The 22,929-nt window shown below is 48.4% G+C and overlaps 1 protein-coding gene across 4 annotated transcripts in view; it reads left to right on the top strand.

Annotated features, from left to right (window-relative positions):
• The window catches only part of Gas7 (growth arrest specific 7), a 210,202-nt gene that overhangs the window by 170,801 nt on the left and 16,472 nt on the right, over positions 1–22,929 (top strand). For all 4 annotated transcript variants that reach the window (XM_070026964.1, XM_070026967.1, XM_070026965.1 and 1 more), the window contains 5 exons: positions 4,535–4,588; positions 12,695–12,784; positions 13,745–13,860; positions 15,940–16,014; positions 21,063–21,141. In XM_070026964.1, the coding sequence (XP_069883065.1) occupies positions 4,535–4,588; positions 12,695–12,784; positions 13,745–13,860; positions 15,940–16,014; positions 21,063–21,141 (414 nt within the window). The remainder of the gene's footprint in view (positions 1–4,534; positions 4,589–12,694; positions 12,785–13,744; positions 13,861–15,939; positions 16,015–21,062; positions 21,142–22,929) is intronic.

Raw genomic sequence — 22,929 nt, forward strand, 5'->3', positions numbered from 1 at the left:
AATGGAGGTATGACTCAATTGGTAAAGCAACAACCTTGAGAGCAAAAGCTAAGAGTTTAAGCTCCAGTATGGGTACACCCACACCCATCCATACCTCACACACACATGTACACACACACACAGATTAACTGTCACAAATATATCAAAGGAGAAGCACCCTTATCACATTTAAGAAAAATATAAAATCAATAATATCACTATATGTGTGTATATATCTATAACATATAGATATGTAATATATACATATATATATATCAATATTCAAATTCCTCAGTTTTCTCTGGGATATCTGCTGTTTCTCTCTGACCCTGCCCGTCTCAAAAAATACCAACTTTATGAGACATAACTTAGAATATTATGCAATCCACGTACAGTTTGGTGGGTTTTTAAAATGATGTTCATAGAGTTTTGTAATCATGGTCCTAGCGAATTTTAGAACATTTTTCTCTCTCAAAAGGGATCACCCCAAACCTCAGGCACCCGCTAGTCTATTCTCTGTCGGTGGATTTTCTTCTTCTAGACATTTCATGTTAGGAAACCGTGCCGTGTGTGGTCCTTTGTGACCAGCTGCTCCATTCACACTGTTTTTGATGTCTGGGTTAGCGCGTAGATCAATCCCTTATTTCTCTGGCTTGGAAATGTCCCATTGTAAATAGACAATTTTATGTGTGGGTTATCTCTTTAATCCTCTTCATCTAGGTACTTTCTGAAGTGTGCAGGTCAGTTGTCTTGTGGGATGAATGACCTACATTCTTGGTCTGCTTGTCATGTAGGCTTGCTTGGGTAGAGGCTGGGTGGTTTGTTGAGATCTCTGTATGTGTCTTTTGGAGGTGGTTCTTAACGCATCTCCTGATCATAAGAAAGTGTACACCAGTTTTGCATCCCACCAGAAGGCTAAATTTGAGCTCTTGGTCAGCATGGCTATTGCTGGATTTCTCTTTGCCGGGCTCTGATTTGTTGGTGCTCTTCAGGGTACCAGAGAGATACTACGAATCACTCCTCTTTCCTAACCGTTTTCCCTTCAATACTTCAAACATCGGTGGTGATTTTAGCCCAGATTCCTCTTGACATTGGAGCTTCCACATGGCAAATTTCTAATTCCTGGTACATTGTGTTGTTGTTGGCATCTCCTAAGATGAAATGTTCCCCCTTTAGATCTGTTCAGTCATGGTCCTTACTCATCCTGGTACTCAGATTGTCCCAAATGTGACCTGCAGGAGCTCCTTTAAGAGCTGGCTTCTGCTTCCTTGCAGTATATCATCATCCCTTCTTGTATGTTTCCTTCCTTCCAGTGAAATAAGATGTCCTAGGTCTACAGTGGATTGGAATTAGTCATTTTCCAAGGAGCCAAGGCCTGGGTTCCTATTAGTAGGGAATAGTATTTGGGGAAGAAAAAAATGTAGTTAGTAAAAGTCGCTGTGATGAGCTGGAATGTCATTCTTTCTAAGTCCTTTCAGAGAAGTACTGTAGGGGTGTGTGTGCATGGGGGGTGGTTGTGCATATATGTGAAGCACATATACTTAGATGAAGTTGGATGATAGCACACAACTCAGCAGCAGCAAAGACAAGAAGAGCTTGCAATCACAATACACAGGTATCAGTGGATCATGTCTGTAATCCTAACTACTCAGAAAGCTAAGTCCTGGAGGATTAAGGTTCAAGGCCCACCTTGGCAGAGAGGTCTCTGCTACTCTGTCTCTAACTAGCATAAAGCTGCACTCGAGACATGGCTTGAGTGGTGGAGCACCAGCTGTGAGCAAGCCACCCAAGAAAGTTCAAGGCCCTGAGGTCAAACCTTTATACTGGCAAAAAAGAAAGACATAAGATGAGAGGGAGGGAGGGAAGGAAGGAAATGAAAAAGGAAAAGCAAAATACACATGTACCAGGACAGAGATGAGGAGTGAGTGGAGGTACACTCAATGGATGATATGCATTCCTGTCCTGGCCCGGGAGGAAGTGTGACCACCCCATCCACTCCTAATACACCGTCCTGTACACGGCTTTCCTGAAGCAAACGCTCATAAGTGATGGAAGTCTTTTTTTGTCCCCCTCCTGCAGATACCCCTGAGAAACAAGCTAGCACCCCAGATCTCAAGCTTGGAGAAATGAGGAATGAAGTATGTAGACTTAGACTCCAGTATACCATTCCTCAATTTCCTAGCCTATGACCTAGGGCCATTGTATCTTCTGTGAGCATCAGTTTCACAGTCTGCAAACTAGACAGGAGGCCATGAGCCTTACTGGGGCTCTAGGGATGAAGGGAGAGTAAATATGGCAAATGCTCAGCCTGTACCTGCCCGCCATACAACAGCCTTCCATGGATGGGGGCTCTTGCTGTGTGTTTCCATTCTTGGTAGTCTTCCTCCTCGGCCTTGTCATCCAAACAACAACTGTATGTAAACTGAAATACCACAGCAAGTGCTGACCATCACAGCCACATCCCCTCCCAACCCCTCCCCTACTGGGGTAGGCTCACCATGGCCTTGATAATGTAATGTTTGTCCATGGCAGGGGAGACTGCAAGCTACAGAATCTACCCTTCTTGCCATGTATATACTTGACTAGTGTTTGTGCATGGGAAGCTCCAGGTGTCAAGAAGAGAACTGAAAGGGTACTAAAGGGGTCAGATGGGTGCCCTGCTACTTGAAACATATCCACGGAAACCACAGTGGGCCACAAGCCTGATGTCACCCCAAAGCCTGCTAGGGTGCCCAGAGGATTTGATACAAGCAGAGGCTCCTTGGTTTAACAAAAAGATACTAGGGGAGATTTTAATATGCAGGGACGGATGGCTCATACCTGTAATGCTTGCTACTCAGAAGGCTGAAAACTGAGGATTGAAGTTCAAAGCCAGCCTGGGCAGAAAAATGAGAGACTCCCATCTCTGGTTAACTAGCAAAAAAGCCAGAAGTGGAACTGTGGCTCAAGTGGTAGAGTACCAGCTTTGAGTGAAAAAGCTCAGGGACAGTGCCCAGGCCCTGAGTTCAAGTCTCAATACCAACATTTATAGATGGTGACAGTAAGACTTCAGCAAGTTAGCATCCTGGGTTTCAGAGCTCTCGATGTAGTTTGTTGTCTGTGACATTGACGGCCCTTCAGCTTTGTAAAGACATTCCTTTCCATGAGTTGATGTTGTTTACCAGATGCAGGAAGACTGGAAGGGATTGACTCAAACTGTTTTGCTTCATTTTCTGGAGGGGTTGGGGGGAGGGAGTTCCTGAGCCAGGGGCTGCCCCCTCTGCTGCTATTCAACCCGCCTGGTGGTCCAGGCCTGTGCTGGCCTGGGGCAGGGGTGAGGGGCTCCTGGTCTCCTGAAGTTCATGGGGGAAGGCCCTTCCTACTTCTTCCGGTCTTTATAAAATGACAGCCACTTGCTTACACTCCAGTGCAGTGACAGGCCCAAAATACATGCGACAGTTACCCCTGATGCTTTAGGGGTTCGTGTGTGGCTCAGGACCCGGGACCTCTGTTATTGACTCTTGAACAGAACTGCTAATTGACCAGTGTAGGTTGGAACCAAACCTTGTCTTTAAGATGTGGTCATTTCACATGGCTTATCCTTGCATTTCTCCACCTGTTCAACCTTAAGACTTTTAGCATCTGTGAACAAGTGGGCTTCAAGTTAGTTAAGATTCCAGCTTTCTGTAGCTCTCTTGTCTTTCTTTTTGTACTAGTACTGGGACTTGAACTCGGGGCCTTGGCACTGCCCCCTAGCTTTTTCACTCAAGGCTGGTACTCTACCCTTTGAGCCATATCTACACTTCTGGCTGTTTGCTGGTTCATTGGAGATAAGGCTCACAGACTTTCTAGCCTGGTCTGGCTTTGAACCAGGATCTTCAGATCTCAGCCTCCTGAGAAGCGAGGACTTACATGTATGAGCCACCGGCCCTCTTTGGGGACCCTGATTCTCTTGCTACCAACAAAACAAGACAGGGGGGAAAACATCCGGAGATGTGGAGTCCGACGCTTGCTTTGGCTCCAGGGGCTGATAGAGCAGTGCCTTAAGCATGCTCTCTGTGATTTGATATTTTAGACTTGGAGGGTTCAGAATAAGATGGGCATGTGTTGAGTCCTCGGTGCCAGGAGGCGGTGACCTGCAGTCAGCCTTAACTCTCTCAACTCCCCTGTGGATCCCGTAGCACAGGCAATGAGCCACAGAACTGTTCACCAGCAGAGGGCAGTGGAGGGGTTAACTTCCCAAATCATAGACAGAAAGAAGAGGAGGGAGAGACCTGGTTTGGAGCAATTCTCTGAGAGCACAAACCTTCCTCCACTCTGCCGAGTGAGGGAGCAGGGGGGGGCTCAGGGATGCTCTTGCTTGTCCTGCTCCAGGATATGGTGACTTAGGAGTTGACAAGCAGAGGTCCCCGAACTCCTCGCCACATCCTCCCTACCCACCCACCCTGCCCTCAGTGCAGAGATTTTCACCAATCCCTCCCGACTTGGGGAACCTGAATGGAGGGAGGGGGACATAAATACATGCATATCCAATATGGAGAACAGCTTCGATGATATTTCTCACCTCTCTCTCCAGAACCTGGGCTCCTCATCACCAGGCAAAAAGCACAGTAAGGAAAACACCATCACTGTAAGTACCTTACAGGGGATGCTCCCAAGGTTGGGTGGCAAATTGGGGCAAACTGGGGCTAAGGCTGTGGACCGTTGCCATGGTAACGTGGGCCACCAAGCAGAAAGGACGCCCAGCCTGGAAATGGGAAAGGTGCAAAGCTTAGATGTGACTGAAGTTCCCCAGCCCCTCCCTCTCCCTCTCCTTCTCCCTCCCTTTCTCATTTCACCTCCCTCCACATCTTCCTTGAAGAAAGAACTGTGGGGAAGGGGGGGGCTGTGGAAGCCATTTTTGTCGGGCAGGCAGGGGAGGGCACATGTGTCAGAGCGGGTTGAAGAAGGTGGACCGTGCTGTGCGCAAGTGAGGTGACGTGTAAATTACAGCACGGCAGGGTTGCTTTTGTGCGGGGGAAACTTCTGGAAGCTGTCAAAGTTAAAAAGCAAGAGATGGCACCCTAAGAATAGAGTTCCTGGGAGTTCCCAGTGAGATGCAGTCAGCTCCTGCTTAGAGCCACCAGTCCACAAAGGAGCCCGTTCCCCACCTCTCTCAGCCCTCTGCTAGACTCAGGGTGGGGGCTGGCCATCAGTGCCCCCTCCTCGTAGAGGAAGGAACTGTCCATCACCCAACATTTAGACTTAAGAAGTAGAGTCCTGGGTTTGCTATGTCTGCCCAAGCATGGGAGAGTTGGACAGGGAATGTCCATGATTCTACAGTAGGGAAATATCCTGGGCTCCATCTCCTAGCATGCTGAGCCCTTCCAGCCACCTCCATGGACATTAAATCAGGAGCAGGTGCCTTTCCCTGGCTCATCCAAGCTGTCTATCCCTCTGTGTGGGAACAAGAGACAAAGACTAATAACAGCCAGCACCGCTGGGTGCCTCTCTGTCCTATAAGCAGAGATCCATGTGGCTCCCTTTACCCCTCGGCTGGGTCAGGTGTTACTAGGATCAATACAGTACCAGGGTTGCTTGTCTGGTTTCTGAGGCTAGAATGTGGCAGGGAACTGCTGAGCTGCTCAACCTTTGGGTCCAGTACCTCCGCTTTGCCTGCCTCACTGTCCACATCTGTGAAATGGAGAGTGGGCGGGGGTAGCTCCTGTGAGGAGGGGATGGGTGAGGACCGAATGGCTCTGTGTGGGTAAAGCACGTAGAATAGAGCCTGGCACATAGGAAGTGCTGGATACCTGCCAGAGTGATTCTCACCCTGTTTGCCGACCAAGAAACTGAGGCACAGAACAGTACTGTGCCAAGGACACCCAGCCAAGAAGTATCAGGATCAAAACCTAAGCTCTGGCTGGGTTTCAATGGCTTGTGCTTATAATCCTAACTACTCAAGAGACAGAGTTCAAAAGGAATTCTGATTGAGGGCAGTCCAGAACAAAGTTCTTGAGACACCCCCCCCCACCACCATGTCAACCAGTAGGTGGGCATGTACCTATCACCCGTAGCTACAGCAAGAAGCTTAAATAGGAGGATCTAGGTCCAGACTGGCCCGGGGGGGGGGGGGCGGGGAGGGAGGAGGGAGACCATGCTATCTTAAATGCCTGACACTAGTGGCTCACGCCTGTAATTGTAGGTACTCAGGAGCTAAGAGCTGAGGATAGAGGTTCTAAGCCAGCCTGGGCAGGAAAGTCCTTGAAACTCTTCAATTAATCACAGAAAAAGCTGGAAGTGGTGCTGTAGCTCAAGTGGTAGCATACAAGGAGCACCCAGGCCAAGTTCAAGGTCCAGGACCAGCAAAAGAAAGAAAGAAAGGAAGAAAGAGGGCTGGGAAGTTGGCTCAGTGGTAGAGCGCTTGCCTTGCATGCCTGAGGCCCTGGGTTCGATTCCTCAACACCACATAAGCAAAAAGAAAAAAGCCAGAAGTGGCGCTGTGGCTCAAGTGGTAGAGCGCTAGCCTTGAGCTGAAGAGCTGAGGGACAGTGCCCAGGCCCAGAGTTCAGGCCCCATGACCGGACCCCCCCCAAAAAAAAAGGAAGAAAGGAAGGAAGAAAGGAAGAAAGGAAGGAAGAAAGGAAGAAAGAAAGAAAGGAAGAAAGGGAAGGAAGGAAGGAAGGAAGGAAGGAAGGAAGGAAGGAAGGAAGAAAGAAAGGAAGGGAGAGAGAAAAAAGAAAAAGTAAAAAGTAACTGAGCAAAAGTGGCTGGAGGTATGGCTGAAGCCTTGAGTCCAAACAGTAATACTGCAAGGAAAAGAAAAGTCCCCAAAGAGAAGAATGGAAGAGTGATACACTTACTAGCGATGTAGAAGAGAGACAAACAGGAAAAATGAAGTTTTCCTTGGAACAGCAAGTCTTGTTCTCACCTTGGTGCCTTTCCTGTTCTGTTTTCTGCTCCTCTTGAGATGGTCTGCAACATGAGGTTGATATTCCAAGACACTGGTTTTAAACCGTAGGTAGAACTGTGGTGATACTTGCCTGTAATCCCCGAGACAGAGATAGGAGGATCAAGGTCCAAGGCTGGTCACAGGCAAAAGTGTAAGATTCTCTCTGAAAAACAACGAAAGCAGAAAGGGCAGGAGGCCTTGCTCAAATCATAGAGTACTTATCTAGCAAGCACAAACTCCAGTACTGCCCAAATAAAAGAAATCAAATCAAATCAAATGTAATAAAGAATACAGATTCCTGAAAGATAGCTACAGTTCAGTCTTTCTGGGAATAGAATATAAAAATTTTGCATTTTCACCAAATGCTTCTAGCAGTCTGAAAATAAACACTTGTGCCTTGGAAAATTGTTGCCAGGGAAACTGAGCAAAAAAGAGGGACCGGTTGTAGATCACAGAGCAAACCAGGAGCACTTGAACTCTAGTCTCCTTCCAGCTGCCAGTCCAGGACACCTGGCCTCCATGGCCCCGTATGTCTCCAGGCTAAAGATTTCTGTACCACTGCTCTTTCCTCTCCCCAGCTTCCCTCCACTTTCCTGACACCTAAGCCCTGGTTCTGGATTCAGGTCCTCCAGAGCTCAGGGTTTCCTCAGGAAGAGGGGGCACCCTGTTCCCAAGAGACAGGAATACGAACTTCCATCTCCCAGGGGAGATGAAGCATACAACTTCCGACTGTATCTGGTCCACGAGCACACGCGTCCCGACCTGAACAGCATGGGGTTGTGTCTACACTGAGGAGTGGGGAGGGGGCTCAGTTCTGAAGCTTGGTGGCCTGCCTGGAACTGGTTTGGGAGGGCAGACACATGGGTGTCCTGGCAGCAGGGGCAGCGTTGGCAGCTTTGGCTGGCTTTCTTCCCTGACTGTCATTACCGGTGCTGAGCCAGGCTGGCAGATGGAGCTGGCTTGTTTGATTGAGAGTGACGGGTGCTAATGGCCACTCATTGCCCTCAGCATCTAGAAGACTGCAGGAAAGATGACAGTAAAGCTACATGCCCACGCTCCCTTCTAGAAGGGGGAACTTGGGGATCCTTCAGATCCTCAGGCAGGGCACCCTGGGTAGAGCTGGGCACAGGATGAAATGAGACAGTTCTTTCTTCTGTCCTCACCCCCAACTTGCTAGCTTTTCCTTTCACCCACCCTCCTGAACCAGGAGGAAGATCCAGGACCACTGGGTTGTCAAACCAGGCTCCGCATTGCAAGCAGGTAGCACAGACAAGTGGCAGAGGAGACTACCCCACCCCCACCCCTAAGCCCACCCTGGGCTGGGCTAGGACAGGAGCAGGGCACCCTATCTCCCCATATCAGCCCCTCTGGAGGGGTTCAGTAGCTCTAACACCATGGATGCGTACCTCACTGCCTGCATCTATCTGTGCCCTTGGTACCCCAAAATGTAGGGGGAGCATCCCCTGTGGTCTTGGCTGCTCCTGTATAGAATGGGCCTGATAGAGCATCCTCTGCATGCTGGGTACCCCAGAAGGGGCATGGTACATGTGTCTCTGCATGATCCTGAGTCTCGGGAGCTCAGGGAAGAGAGGGTGGGAGTGGTCACCAGAACTCCTCTACCCCAACAGGCCCCTCTCTTGTTTTCCGCTGAACACTGAGCCCCCTGCCTTGGGGTTGAGGGCTTCACTTTGCTGTTAGCCTGATCTGGATTTAAATACTCTACTTCGGTGATCTTTCCTCATATCAAATGAGGCTGAGATTTTCAGCCTATCCTAAGCGTGCATGCCAAGCTCAGGGCCATGGACCCTGAAGAAGTGCTCTCCAGGAACCCATCAGTGAGGTGCAGTTCTCCACCTTCCCGCCAGGGGGCAGAGAGCTTCGATTCCAGGAGATCCTTTTGGGTTATGTGCCAGCAAGAAGTCCCCCAAACCAGAGTTGACCGTGGTGGTGACTGTCACATGGGGGGGGAGGGGCTGTATAGGTCATCTAATTCCCTTCCTGTCTAGCCAGCTCTCCTTAGGTAGGGCGGCAGGGCCACTCCAGGGACCGTACCCAGGGACTAGAAGTCCCTGAAACAGGGATCTCTTGGAAGGTCATGCAGGAGCTTAAGAGCAGAGCTCTGGGGCTCTATTGGACATTAAGCCTTCTTCAGGTGGTACCCTGCCCCCACTGCATGGTTCCTGGATCCCCAGAATCTCCTGGGAGCCCTGGCTCCATCCAGACCTCCTGAATCATCCAGAGTGCTTCACATACCCTCCAAGTGACTCCAAGGCCCATATCAGCCCAACTTCAGGACAGAGGACAGGTCAGGTGGGATTTAGGAGGGTCCCTGCTGTTTGCCCTGGTGCTGTCTCTCCTGAAGTTAGAGGGGTCTATCTTCAAGGACATGCTAGGCTGGGCAGATGTATCCATTCTCTGAGGACAGGTCACTACCTCTCATGGTCTGGCTCTTCCTCTGTGGGAAGATGTTTTACCCATGAAAGACCAAGGCCAAGGAAATTCTGGGTGAGGGGAAAAATGGCTGAAGAGAGGGAAGGGTAGAGCATGAGGCATCTTAGGAGGCCATGATAACCTGTTTCTGAGCAGTCAGCACTGCATTCCCAGATTCTGTGCCTGTGTTCAGCCATTGAACATTGAAATCATTTTCTTAAATTGTAGCTGTACTGAGCATGCACAGACTTCTTGTTATTCCCTAAGCAATATAACAGGTATGTGGATAGTGTCTACATTGTGTTAGGTATAAGAAGACTAGAAATGAGCCAGGTGCCAGGTATACATGCCTATAGTCCTAACTACTCAAGAGGCTGAGATCTAAGGATCCTGGTTTGAAGCCAGCTTGGACAGAAAACTCCCTGAGACTCTTATTCCAGTCAAACACCAAAAATCTAGAATGATGATATGGTTCAAATGGTAGAGAGTCATCCTTGAATGAAAAAACTAAAGCCCAGGGCCTGAGTTCAAGCCCCAGTACTGGTGGATGTGCATGCACACATACACACACACACACACACACACACATTTAGAAGTGGCTGTGTAGGTTCTATGCAAACAGGATTATTTCATCTAAGGAATTTGAACATCCAAGAAGTTTGCTATCTGCAGAGTCCTGGAACCCCTCCTCACCTCACATTGAGGGATAAACTGTACTTTCGTTCTGCTATTTTTATGTTCCTTTTTTTGGAGGGAGAGAGGTTGAAATAGTGTCTCCTTTCACTGGCCTGAACCTTGCTATGTAGTCCAAGCTGCTTTTCAGCTCATGACCTTCTACCTCAGCTTCCCAAGAGCTTGGATTATAGGCACGCACCTCTATGCCCTGTCAGTCAATATACTTCAAGATCAAAGTTCTTGTAGCATTAAATTTGATTGCAGTTTCCATGAGCTTCCATGATGAGAGCCAACTAAAGATGATCTGTGATCACCATTACTGGTTGTGACAGGAGTGAATGGAATAGGAAATAAGGGATATACGAAAGCCCAGAAAACATCCCTTGTTTCTATGATTGCCCCCAAGCAAGCCAACCTTGAACCCTTAATCAGAGATCACATCCAAAGGCCTTTGGGCCTGACTCTGCAGACAGAGGAGTTTGCTAGTTTATTATTATTATTACCTTTACTATTCTGTGAAACCTTTAATTATTTACCAACACTGAAAATACTGAGAGAGTTTACATTAAAAACCCAGCTTTTAGCTTGTCTCAAGTGATTTAAGTGGGTGAGTGTACCCCTGGGGGAAAAATTCTCTGCAGACCTCAGCTCTGCCCTCTCCCATCTGACATCCCCTTGGTTCAGCCAGTTTTCAGGCTGCAAGGAGAGGTTACAGGAACATCTGGGCTTTGAATCTACTTCCATGCTGCACCGACAGCCAGGGAGCACCTCAAATAGGCTATGGCAAAACATGACAAAGTCTACTTAGCACTCCCTATTGCAAGGGCCAGCCCCAAGTATGGGACTTCACTATGATTGTTAAGCTGTTGTAGTTCACATAATGTGGATCATAATATGGATCATGACATAACCTCTTGGCTGTGATCTTCATCCACCTCTGGATCATTCCTATCCCTGATTCTGTTGTTCCTCATCTTGGGAACAAATCAGGCCATCAGCTTCCAGAAATATTCTATACAGAAAAAAAAATCAAATGGATGTGTATTTAGTCCTACTTTATGTATACAAATGAAACATACTCTAATAATTGTACTCAGTGCCTTGCTTCTTCCCCTCCCCCTTTCCCCACCTTCTTAACAGTTCATCTTGATATATCAATGGTTAAGAAATACATCTGCCAGAGCCAGGCGCTGGTGGCTCATGCCTGTAATCCTAGCTACTCAGGAAGCTGAGATCTGAGAATGCTGAGATCTGAGGATCACAGTTCAAAGCCAGCCTGGGCAAGAAAGTCTATGAAACTCTTATCTCCAATAAACCACCAGAAAACCAGAAGTGGCACTGTAGTTCAAGTGGTAGAGTGCTCGCCTTGAGCAGAAGAGCTGAGGGAAAGCGCTCAGGCCCAGAGCTCAAGCCCCATTACCAGGAAAAAAAAAAGAAAAGAAAAGAAATACATCTGTAAGCTGGGCACCAGTGGCTCCCGGTGGCCTGTAATCCTAGCTACTCAGGAGGCTGAAATCTAAGGATCACAGTTCAAAGCCAGCCCGGGCAGGAAAGGCCATGAAACTCATCTCCAATAAACCACCAGAAAACCAGAAGTGGCGCTGTGGCTCAAGTGGTAGAGCACTAGCCTTGAGCTGAAGAGCTGAGGGGACAGTGCTCAGGCCCAGAGTTCAAGCCCCATGACCAACACACAAAAAATAAATGAACTTAAAAAAAAGAAGTGCATCTGTAGCCTGATGAAGCGGCTCACACCTGTAGTTCTAGCAATGTTGGAGGTTCAGATCAGGGAGATCATGATTCAAAACAAGCCCAGGCAAAAAATTTCATGAGATCCCTTATGTCAATGGGAAAAACTGGGTGTGGTGCATATGCCTGTCATCCCAGATATGAGGGAAGTATAAATTGGAGGATCATGGTCCAAGCCTGTCCAGGCAAAAAGCAAGACCCTGCTTGAAAAATAGAACAAAATCAGCCAGAAGTGTGGCTCAAGGGGTAGGACTCCTACCTAGCATGTAGACGTCTGTCTCATTTTTGTCTATCCATTCTCTTCACAGAAAGTGGGGTCCTGGTCCAGCCTTTTGCTGACATAATATTGCTGTAGTGCAGACATGTACACATGTCCCTACACTTTGGAGCAACTGTATCTCTAGTATAGGCTTTTAGAAGTGCAGATGCTGAAAGCCAGGCATGGGGTACTCACAACTATAATCCTAGCTACTCAGGAGGCTGAGATCTGAGGATCAAGGTTCAAAGCCAGCCAGGGCAGGAAAGTCCATAAGACTCTTATCTCCAATTAACCACCAAAAAGCTGGAAATGGCTCTGTGATACAAAGTAGTAGAGTACTGGCCTCGAGCACAAAAGCTCAGGGAAAGAGCCCAGACCCTAAGTTCAAGCCGCAAGACTGGCGCACACACACACACACACACACACACACACACACACACACACACACACACACACACACAGTGCACTTGCTGAGGCAAGGATCCAGATGTTTGCAATTGTGACAGAGCCCCCTTCTAGGGGGTCAAGTAGGTTGTGAATGCCTATGGCCCCCAATTTGCAATGCTGGTCTTTAGAGCATGTCCCATGAGGATGAACACAAGAAAACCTCCCTTGTACTCTGTTTCCAGAGACAGGGACTTTCTCATTTCTATTCCTCCAGGAAAATTATTTCCTCTCTGCTCCTTGCCTTGCAGGTCAACTGTGTGACGTTCCCTCATCCAGACACCATGCCTGAACAGCAGCTGCTGAAGCCAACAGAGTGGAGCTATTGTGACTACTTTTGGGTAGGTGCTATGTCAGGTTCTCCCTCCTCAGGGTCCCGATGGTCAGAAGTGCACATCTGGGAGACACTATGGTGGAAGGAGGTCTTTCTTGCTGATACCTGGAGGTAGAGTCCCCCTATTCTGAATCATAGAGTGATAATGAAAAACTACAGAGCTGGGCATGGTAGTTCATGACTATAATTTCAGCTACTTAGGAGGATCATGGTTCAAAGTCATCCTGGACAAAGAAAAAAGAAAGTTAGTGAAACCGCCATTTGAACAAGCGAGCTTGGTGTTGTGTCGTATTTCTACAATCCCAGCAACCTAGGATACATTGGTAGGAGGCTTATGGTCCAAGCTCAAGCCCAGGTAAACACAGAAGACCTTATGTGAAAAATAGGCAGAAGTGTGTCTTTCTTTTCTACCAATTGCTTCCACATTAGAAGACACCCAAAGATGCTTAGTGCCCCACCACCACTAGGGCCCACCCAAGTCCCTCCCATTGTGTGACTATTTATAGGGTATGGAGTGCACACAGGGCTGGAGAGGGCAACAAGGGGACAGTGAGCAGGGCTGGCAATGCATATGACCTTGCAGGATCTGGGGGCTTAAGCTGTTTGCAATAGGGAGGAGCAGAGCTTTGGGAGGAAATCCGAGGTGATGTGGTTTCACCTGGGCTGTGCAGGCTCATGGAGACTGGGAGAGGTACGCGCAGGTCTCACTCCGCCCTGTGCTATTGTAGCCGAGCACTTGAGGGTGTGCCATCTATGGAGAACAGAGGGTTTATCTGGCTTGTGGCTTCTGGAGCCCAGGATTAAGACCCAGCACATGGGAGCTGGAGCCCCAGGTGGGAGTTAGGTGCTCTTGCTATCCTTCACCAGCTGGGAGCCAGGTAGCTGGTAAATCTGCATCCTCTGCACTCTATTCTCCCAGCTCCGGACACTCCCATGGCTGATCACTTCTGCTTCCATTTCCTTCCAGGCTGATAAGAAGGATCCCCAAGGCAATGGCACTGTGGCTGGATTTGAACTGCTGCTCCAGAAGCAACTGAAAGGGAAACAGATGCAGAAGGAGATGTCAGAGTTCATCCGGGAAAGGTGATGGCCAAGCCCGCTAAGGCCCCTCAAACCCCGCCTAGGCCTCTGACCATAAACCCCAAAGGGGAATGTTACCTTGTAACTCAGCTTCATTGAGTTGCTGGGGAGAGAAGCTTTCCCATAACCTCATTCTGATCTTCACGGGTTTATCTAAAGACAGATGAGGAAAACACAAATCCAGCCCAGTGAAAACAAGGGGAGCTAAAGAAGGAAGTCCTTTCTCCGTCTTCCCTTCTGTACCACAAACTCACACACCTGCATGTGTGTTGCTCACAACTTGCCAAAAGCTAGTGTCCAAGGTATACTGGACATAGTTACAACTAGTTACAGCAAATGGCAACACCTTTTTCACAGATTTTTCGTGTGTGTGTGTGTGTGTGTGTGTGTGTGTGTGTGTGTGTGTGTGTGTGTGTGTGTGTGTGTGTGTGTGTGTGTGTAGGTCCTGGGGCTTGAACTCAGGGTTTGAGTTCACTTCACTTTTTCATTCAAGGCTAGTATTCTATCACTTGAGCCATAGCTCCACTTCTGGCTTTTTTTAGCAGTTAATTAGAGAGAAGAATCTCACGGTTTTTCCTGCCCAGGCTGGCTTTGAACCGCAATCCTCAATCTCCTGAGTAGCTAGGCTTACAGGTGTGAGCCACCAGCACCCGGCTCTGTGCTCTTATCAATGTTGGGTTAGCCAGTGCCTGGGAGCTGCTATTTTGGACACTCAGGCCCTCTCAGAGGAAATGCAGATTCCTGGAACTTTTCTCAGGGCACCTTGGAGTCTCGTGGGAAGGGCCTCCAAGCCCAGGATTGGTAAGCGTCTAGGAGTATATAGATTGTAGGGTAACTGGCCAACGATGCAGGCCTGCTGCCTGGGCTCAGGGAAATGGGGCAGGAGATGGAAGAGATACGGGCTGGCCACCCACGGGAGGCTGAGGAGGCAAATGGCACCTGCCCCTCCTGTGCCAGCATGTGCGATCGCCATAGCGACATGCCAAGATCTGGCTTCCAGAGGTTTCAGTCACAGTATGAAGTTGCAGCTAGCAATCCTCATAAAGCCTGGTGAGGGAAGGTGGAGAGGAAGCCACAGGGGTGAGAGAGGAATGGGAACTAAATGAGTATGAGACTTGGAAGGCTTGATAGAGCAGCCAGAGATGGAGGTTAGGACTGAGCAGGGTGAGAGGTAACAGATCATGAATGTCTGTGCCTAATTATGCCATTATCATTACACAAAATGGGCCCACTAGACTTGTTATCCATCCCCTCACCACACCCTCTCAAGGCCAGCTCCCTAAGCAGCCAGGAAGCCAATATTGCTGCTCAGGGTCTCTGGGCTTTTCTGATCACCGTCAGAAAGCACAGAGGGGCTGTGGGGGTCCCAGCTCTGTGTGCTGTGGGGGTCCCAGATCTGTGGCTACCTCTGGTGGTCATCAACACAGCCCCTCTGCCCCCACCTGGGCCCAAAGGAGTACTTAGGTGGTACCTGATGCCTTTGACACCCCCATACTTGGCACACAAGTCCTGGAGGCTAGCCTTAAGCTTGTGTCAAGTGCTCTCTTCTCCAGGGAAATAGAATGGAGCTGTATCTCTGGACACTGCCTGGTTTCCATGGAAACACATGTGCCCTTGACAGTTCCTGGCAATTAGAGACATTGGGGGTGGGAGGCCCTGGAGAGATGCTCTGTTCTTGTTTCCAAGGGGCCAACAGCCATCAGGGAGGGCCTGAACTTAGGTTTGGGGGCAAGAACAAAAGGGGGAACACACAGGTTGCCCCTGATGGCCCATCACAAGTTGCAGTCATTTGTGTACAGGTTCTCATGGGTTCAGCCATGGGCTAGATGCAGTGTGAGCAGCATATTACATCTTCACAGTCCTAGGGACAAGAGAACTGTCCTGTTGTTCAGATGAAGAAATAAGTTCCACTGAGTCAATATGAAGCCCCACTGTGTGCTGGGCAGAGAGATGAGGCTAGGCCCTCTCCAAACCCAAGTCTAGTAGGTGTGTTATGTTCCCTTATACAGCTGACACATAGCAAGATGGCAGGTCCCATCCATCTATCAGGGAGCTGACATGTTGGGTTTTCTCCCTTTGCAGGATAAAGATTGAAGAGGAATATGCAAAGAACTTGGCCAAACTCTCCCAGAACTCCCTGGCTGCACAGGAGGAAGGGTGAGTTGGGAGGAGAGTGAGGATACTTGGGAGGATCAGGGGATGTGGAGAAGGTGGGTGGGGCTCCTCATTCACCCATCACTCATCTAGGATGGTGAGTCTCCCAACGCCTGGCTGAAGATGGCGTCCGTGTGTGACTTAGTGACTTGTAGCTGGAGGGAACTCATGACATAAGATGCCTCTGTGGTTCAAAGTTGGAGACCCTTGTTCAAGACAGGTAGCCAGGGGTTGTGGCTCAGGGCTTGGACAGCCACGGTCCAGAAAAACACCTTCGCCTTGTCAGCTCTCTAGGCATCCAGGCCTCCTACTAGGTGCTAGAAGCTTCCAGAACCTGCCCCCCACCCCACCCCAGCACTGTGCCCTGACATCAGGATATACACCCCTGTTCCTCTTTCTCAGAGAGCAGTCTGGGAAGAAACTAGGTCTCAGGGGATTGTCTGTGAATGTGTGTGTGCGTATGTTTGCACGCGCTCGTGTGCACGCACACATGTCCCCATGCACTGGTACTAGGGCTTGAACTCAGGGCCTGGGCACTGTCCCTTAGCTTTGTTGCTCAAAGCTTCCAACTCTACCACTTGAGACACAGCTCCACTTCTGCCTTTTGGTAGCTAATTAGAATAAGAGTCTCATGGATTTTTGTTTTAGTCACATAGTATATAATTTATATGAAATGTCCAGAGTAAGCAAAGCCATAGGGACAGAACAGTTACCAGAGCTCAGAGGAGAGGGACATGGGAAATAACTGGGTAAGGGTGTATATTTGTCTGATGAAGCTGCCATCACAAAATAACACTGACTTTTTGCACCATATGGCGAATATTCTAAACGCCATGGGAGGATGGTTTGTGTTAGATTAGTTCATTTTATGATATGTGATTTTTTTCATCTGTGTAAAGAAGTCATGGAGCATCTCAGGAAATTAGAGTTGAAAGTACCTTCATTTTGACCTCGGTCCTGTGGAAGTGTGTTTATTCCCCCTGCAAGACAGGGGAAGGGGCGGAAGGAACCCCCAAGAAGGAAGACAAGTCATTGGGGAGTTGTGGTTGTCAGACAGCTGGGATGCTAGGGGAATCCAAATCTGCCTTCATAGCTCAGAACCCTTCTGGGGATGCAGATTTTGCCAGGCAAATATGGTTTTGATTAAGGCTTTGGCATGGGCTGACCATGGAGGAGCGCAGTGATTTTCACTCCCCAGCAGGGCTGCTGCCTCTGCCACATATATTCATGGCAGGAAAAGACTTCCTGATCCCCCATGGTGGGGTGCATGGGCTTGGGATGGGGCAGGAAGGAGGCGCAGAAGGAAGTAGCCTTGCTGCCAGGGCTGGGGGGGGGGGTCCTTCCAGCTCAGCCCTGTTTCCTGTACCACTGTACCACTCTGCAGTCTTCCGGCTTCTACCTCCTGGGGCTGGGTTCCTGCCAAGGACACAGTGTCCTGCCAACACACACACATGCTCAGTTAGAGCAGCCGTACACCACAAGCCTGGCCAGTACCACCATGCCAGGTACATGCGCATGGGCAAACACAAGCTCACATCCAAATATCAAAGCCATTCACCTGTATGTAGGCATCAGCCCCATTCACCACTGCATACATAGGAGCCCCCCAAACACATACACTTGTGTGTGCATGCATGCGCGTGCGCACACACACACACACACACACACACACACACACACACACGTGCTCTGCTAGCAGACACATAGGCAGTATCCACAGGGACTTCTGCCATTCAATGTGCAGTGACACTGGTTTGCACTTATATACAATTCTGGATATGTAACTTAGACTATGTTAAAAAAAACTTCCCAAAGTAGGCTGAGTGTCACTGGCTCATGTCCATAACCCTAGCTACATACGAGGCTGAAAATGGGAGGATCAAGCTTTGAGGCAAGCCAGGGCAGAGAAATCCTCGAGACTCCCAATTCAAGAAAAGGGGAGTTGGATATAGTGTCTCATAACTTCTTTTGGGGGGTGGCGGGTGGGAAACAAAGCCATTTAGATATGCTCTGACTGGATGTAGCATCTGTTATAAAAGAAATTAATGACAAAAAGAAACACATGTATCATCCCAACTGTGACAGGAAGCCTAAAATAGGTGGGTAGCAGTCCAAACACCCACCTGGACAGAAATAACAAAAAATAAAGTCAGACTGCAAAGCTAAGGCTTAGAAGTTTGGTACAGTCTAGGGGATGCTGTGGGAGACACTGGCTGCAGTAGCCCCCGTGTCCAGGTTAAATGTCACAGGACATGAGCATAATTCAGTTATTTATTGAGTTTTTCTCTCCTATGCACGCACAAAGGAAATGGGGTTTTGATCATTGTGATGGTTACATGCATTTTGATTCAGTATACCTTAAACTGTATGTTAGCATAGAATTGTTCTGAGCAGATACTTAGGACAGAATACACACACACACACACACACACACACACACACACACACACACACACACACACACACACACACACCTTTTCATCATGTACCTTCCTTCCTAGAATGGCTTTGTGTTCTGTTGGTTTTTCCTTTAGAGCTAGGATCCACCCTGACATTTGTACATATGGCATGAGATAAAGGTGAAGATACCTTCTTGTCTTGTGCATATACAGGTGTCTCCATATCATCAATTTAAAAAGTCCGTGTGAAGCTGGGCACCAGTGGCTCACACCTATAATCCTAGCTACCCTGAAGGCTGAGATATGAGGAACACAGTTCAAAGCCAGCCCACGCAGAAAAATCCCTATGAGACTCTTACCTCCAATTAGCCACTCAAAAACTGGAAGTGGCACTATGGCTCAAAGTAGTAGAGTTCTAGCCTTGAGCAAAAGAGCTCAGGGACAGCACTCAGGCCCTGAGTTCAAGCTTTACAACTGTCAAAAAAAAAATAAAAGCTGTCTGAGTACAGAGAACTTGCCTAGCTTGTATGAGGCTCTGGTCCCCATCCCCAGTGCTCACACACACACACACACACACACACACACACACACACACACACACACACACACACACACACACACACACACACACACACACACACACACACACACTGGTCCCCTCATTGACTACCTAGTGCACCATATCTGTGTGACTCAAGTTTTCCACTTTTGCATGTTGCTGTAACAGAATACCACAGGCTGGGTAATTTATAAAGAAAAGAGATTTAAGTTCCCGAAACTGAGGGGCTCTCTTGCTGTACCATAACATAGCCAAAGGCATCTCCTGGTAAGAAAGCAAGCGTGATGCCCAGCCAGCATGCAGCATGGGCTCTGTTATTATCTGCATTAATCTCATCCCAAAGGTCCCACCTCTTAACATTGCAAAGACAAATGTCAGCACTGAGCCCCAGTCTCCCCCACCTCCTGCACAGCTCCTCTTGCGGGCTCTCTCCAAGAGACCTTTCTTTCTATCTTTCTTTCTTTCTTTCTTTCTTTCTTTCTTTCTTTCTTTCTTTCTTTCTTTCTTTCTTTCTTTCTTTCTTTCCTTCGTTCTTTCTTTTTCTTTTTCTTTCTTCCTTCCTTCCTTCCTTCCTTCCTTTCTTTCCTTCTTTATTTCTTTCTTCCTTCCTTCCTTCTCTCCCCCCCTCCCTCCCTCTCTCCCTCCTTCCTTCCTTCCTTCCTTCCTTCCTTCCTTCCTTCCTTCCTTCCTTCCTTCCTTCCTTTCTCTTTTTTTTTGTCTGTCATGGGGCTTGAACTCTGGGCTTGGGTGCTATCCCTCAGCTCTTCAGCTCTACTGCTTGAGCCATAATGCCACTTCCGGTTTTCCAATGGTTTATTGGAAATAAGGATCTCACAAACTTTCCTGCCCAGGCTGGCTTTAAACCTTGATCCTCAAATCTCAGCTTCCTGAGTAGCTAGGATTACAGGCGTGAGCCACTGGCGCCCAGCCTCCTGGAGACCTCTCTTTGCAACCCAGACTCAGATAAAAATCACTCAGCCATTATCCACAAACACCCACCTGGGCCAGAGTCAACACTAGACAGACAGACCTGGACTGCGATCAGAGGGACAATTGCTGTTTGGTGGGGTCTGTTCTTCACTGCTGGGTCTGGAAGCTAGATGTATCCCAGCGTGCTATCTTTTCATCAGCTTTTGCCACTCAAGTTTAATGAATTCCCCCAGGGCAGGGTAGCTTTTTTTTTTTTATTAAATTAAGTCCCCTAAACTTTCAGCCTGGCTTTCTTTGGCTGGTTTGGAGAGGTCAGGAATAAGGGGGGAGGGAGAGATTATTTCAAATGATCAGTGAGGCTAGAGTTCCAAATAATAAAGCTTGTAGGAGTGGGGTCCTCCCTTTGAAAGTCTTGAGGATTTTTTTTTCTGGAAGTTTCTTCTATCTGAACTTTCTCCTTGGAGTGGAGCCAGGATGTTGCTTAGAGAGAATGCTGTGTGCTGTGAGCTGAGCAGTTAGCAGAGTTAGAACTGCATCCGGAATCTCTGAGGGGAGAAGCCACATTCTCAGGATGGTGATCTAGAACCTTCTCTGCATGCAGCTGTACCCGCATAGTCCCTGCACCTGACTGCCTCTCCCTACACCTGTGCCTCTCTTGAGAGCCAAGCAGCAGGGGTCTGCCTGTAATCCTTGGGTTACCAGAATACCTGTGCACCTTCGGCAGAAAATGAGGGAGATGAATGCCAGGAAGGCATCCGTTGTAGTCATTAGCTGGGTATCGAGCACCTGCTCCACACCTCTGGCTTCAGCTGAGGATTTTATTAGAACTGCACCCCACTGTCTTGTAGATATTTCCTAGCCACCTCTCTGGCTGTTGCTGTCTGCTCTCTGAGTTCCAAAGAGAAGGTGAGCTCATATTGGCTTTGAGTATGGCCTGGTGGGTGTTTTGTGCCTGGCCTCTGCCTTGTCCTGGTCCATAGTGATGAAGAGCACAGACTTCGTCAAGACATAAAGTTGAGCCCTTTGTCAAGGAGGACCGTGGCTCCAGACCCCTGGTGGATATAGCCTTTCTGAGCCCCCCCCCCGACACACACACACACACACACACACACACACACACACACACACCACACACACACCTCACAGTCTCCTTCCTGTTGCAGCTCCCTGGGAGAGGCCTGGGCCCAAGTAAAGAAGAGCCTTGCAGATGAGGCTGAAGTTCACCTCAAGTTCTCTGCCAAGGTAAGCACGTCCTGAGGGTTAGTTAGGCCTTGGGCTGGTCCTACACAAGGGCATGCTGACCCAGAGCTAGGAACTATTTGTTTGTAGTGTTAGCCATTTCTGGTAGTGCAAATTCTAAGCTACACACATTAAGTCATGCCCCTAGATCGTGTTTCCATTGTGCAGATCCACTGTATAGTAGTCCTAGGAAGGTGTAAGTACTAGGTATGCATTACTATATGTTTCATATTGTGTATCTAATTGCAAGTTTTTGCTTCTATGTTTATTTTGTTTCTTTCAAGTCAGTACTAGGACTTGAACTCAGTGCCTGGACGCTGTCCCTTCACTTTTTCACTTAAAGCTAGTGCTCCGCCATTTGAGCCACAGCTCCACTTCCAGCTTTTGGGTAGTTGATTAGAAATAAGAGTCTCACAGACTCTGCTGTCAGGCTGGCTTCAACCCAAAATCCTCAGATCTCAGCCTCCTGAGTGGCTAAGGTTACAGGCATAAGCCACCAACTCCCAGATAGTTACGAGTTTATGTAATTTAACAATGCTGTGTTTAGCATTCAGGTCTTGAAAGCCAGTGGAGGCAGCCCCAGGGCACCTTTGTGGCAAGGACAAATATACCAGTTTCTCAGGCAAACCCCTGCATACTGGAACCCCACTCTGTCTTTACCAAACTTGCAAAAGAACAGATCAGGTGCTGGTGGTATGGCTTTGTGGTAGGGCTACTGACTTGCAAGCCCTAGGCTCTGAGTTCAAACCCCAGTACTATGTATATGAGAAAGAGACAGAGAGAGAGAGAGAAAGAGAGATCGTGTTCTCTATGTTTTTGGAGTCTACTTCCACTAGTCTCTGCCCAAACATTTGTTTCCATTTCCTGGAGTTCATTTTGATAAATATTTTATCTGATCAAGTGCACATAGGGATTGCTTCTTTGTATTCCTCTCCTTAGAGTATCCTCCTTTTCTGACCAAACATTTCATTTTGTTAGGTTTATTACAAATTTTGGAACAGGTAGGTGAACTCCTTCTATTTGATTTTAAAGACATTAGCACGCAGACTTTTCTGAGGACAGGGGATATATAGCTCCTTCTTACTCCATCTCAGTAAGTAAGGAAGCACCCAGCTCATAAGAGAGGAGTAATAAGTATTGCCAAGTCGAGTGTCGGTGGCTCACACCTGTAATCCTAGCTACTCAGGAGACTGAGATCTGAGGATCACCGTTCAAAGCTAGCCTGGGCAGGAAAGCCCATGAGACTGTCATCTCCAATAAACCACCAGAAAACCAGAAGTGGTGCTGTGGCTCAGAGAGCTTTGTGAGGAGTTGGGGTGGGAAGGAAGACCCACACCATCACCATTGCTTCAAAAGGATGCTACTTTTTGTGCCAAGAGCTGACAGCCAGATGTGAAAATTGGGGGAGGGGGCTCCCCACTTCTTGCATAGCTTCCAACAGGTTATTTCTATGCTGGGGATCATGAAACACTTTTCTAGTTCCCAGTGAAGCTGAGCTCTCACTATCTGAGCTCACAGAAGCGCTCTTCTCCCCATCTCCACCATCGCTGGTAGACACGGCCAGCTAGAGACTGGGGGGATGAATGGGAGGCTGCTGCTGTGCGCAGTGGGGCCATAAGCCAAATCAGGAGCTTTGGGAAAGTTTGGTGGCATTTTCTTCCCATGGCCAGGACCTCTCATTTACCATCATGTAGACTTTAACACAGGTGGCAAGATGTTCTTTCATTGCTAGGTGCTGGTGGCTCACACCTGTGATCCTAGCTACTCAGGAGGCTGAGATCTGGAGATCAA

The sequence above is a fragment of the Dipodomys merriami genome, unplaced genomic scaffold, assembly GCF_024711535.1.
Source record: "Dipodomys merriami isolate MVZ:Mamm:240054 unplaced genomic scaffold, mDipMer1.0.p SCAF_19, whole genome shotgun sequence".
Classification (NCBI taxonomy): Eukaryota; Metazoa; Chordata; class Mammalia; order Rodentia; family Heteromyidae; genus Dipodomys; species Dipodomys merriami.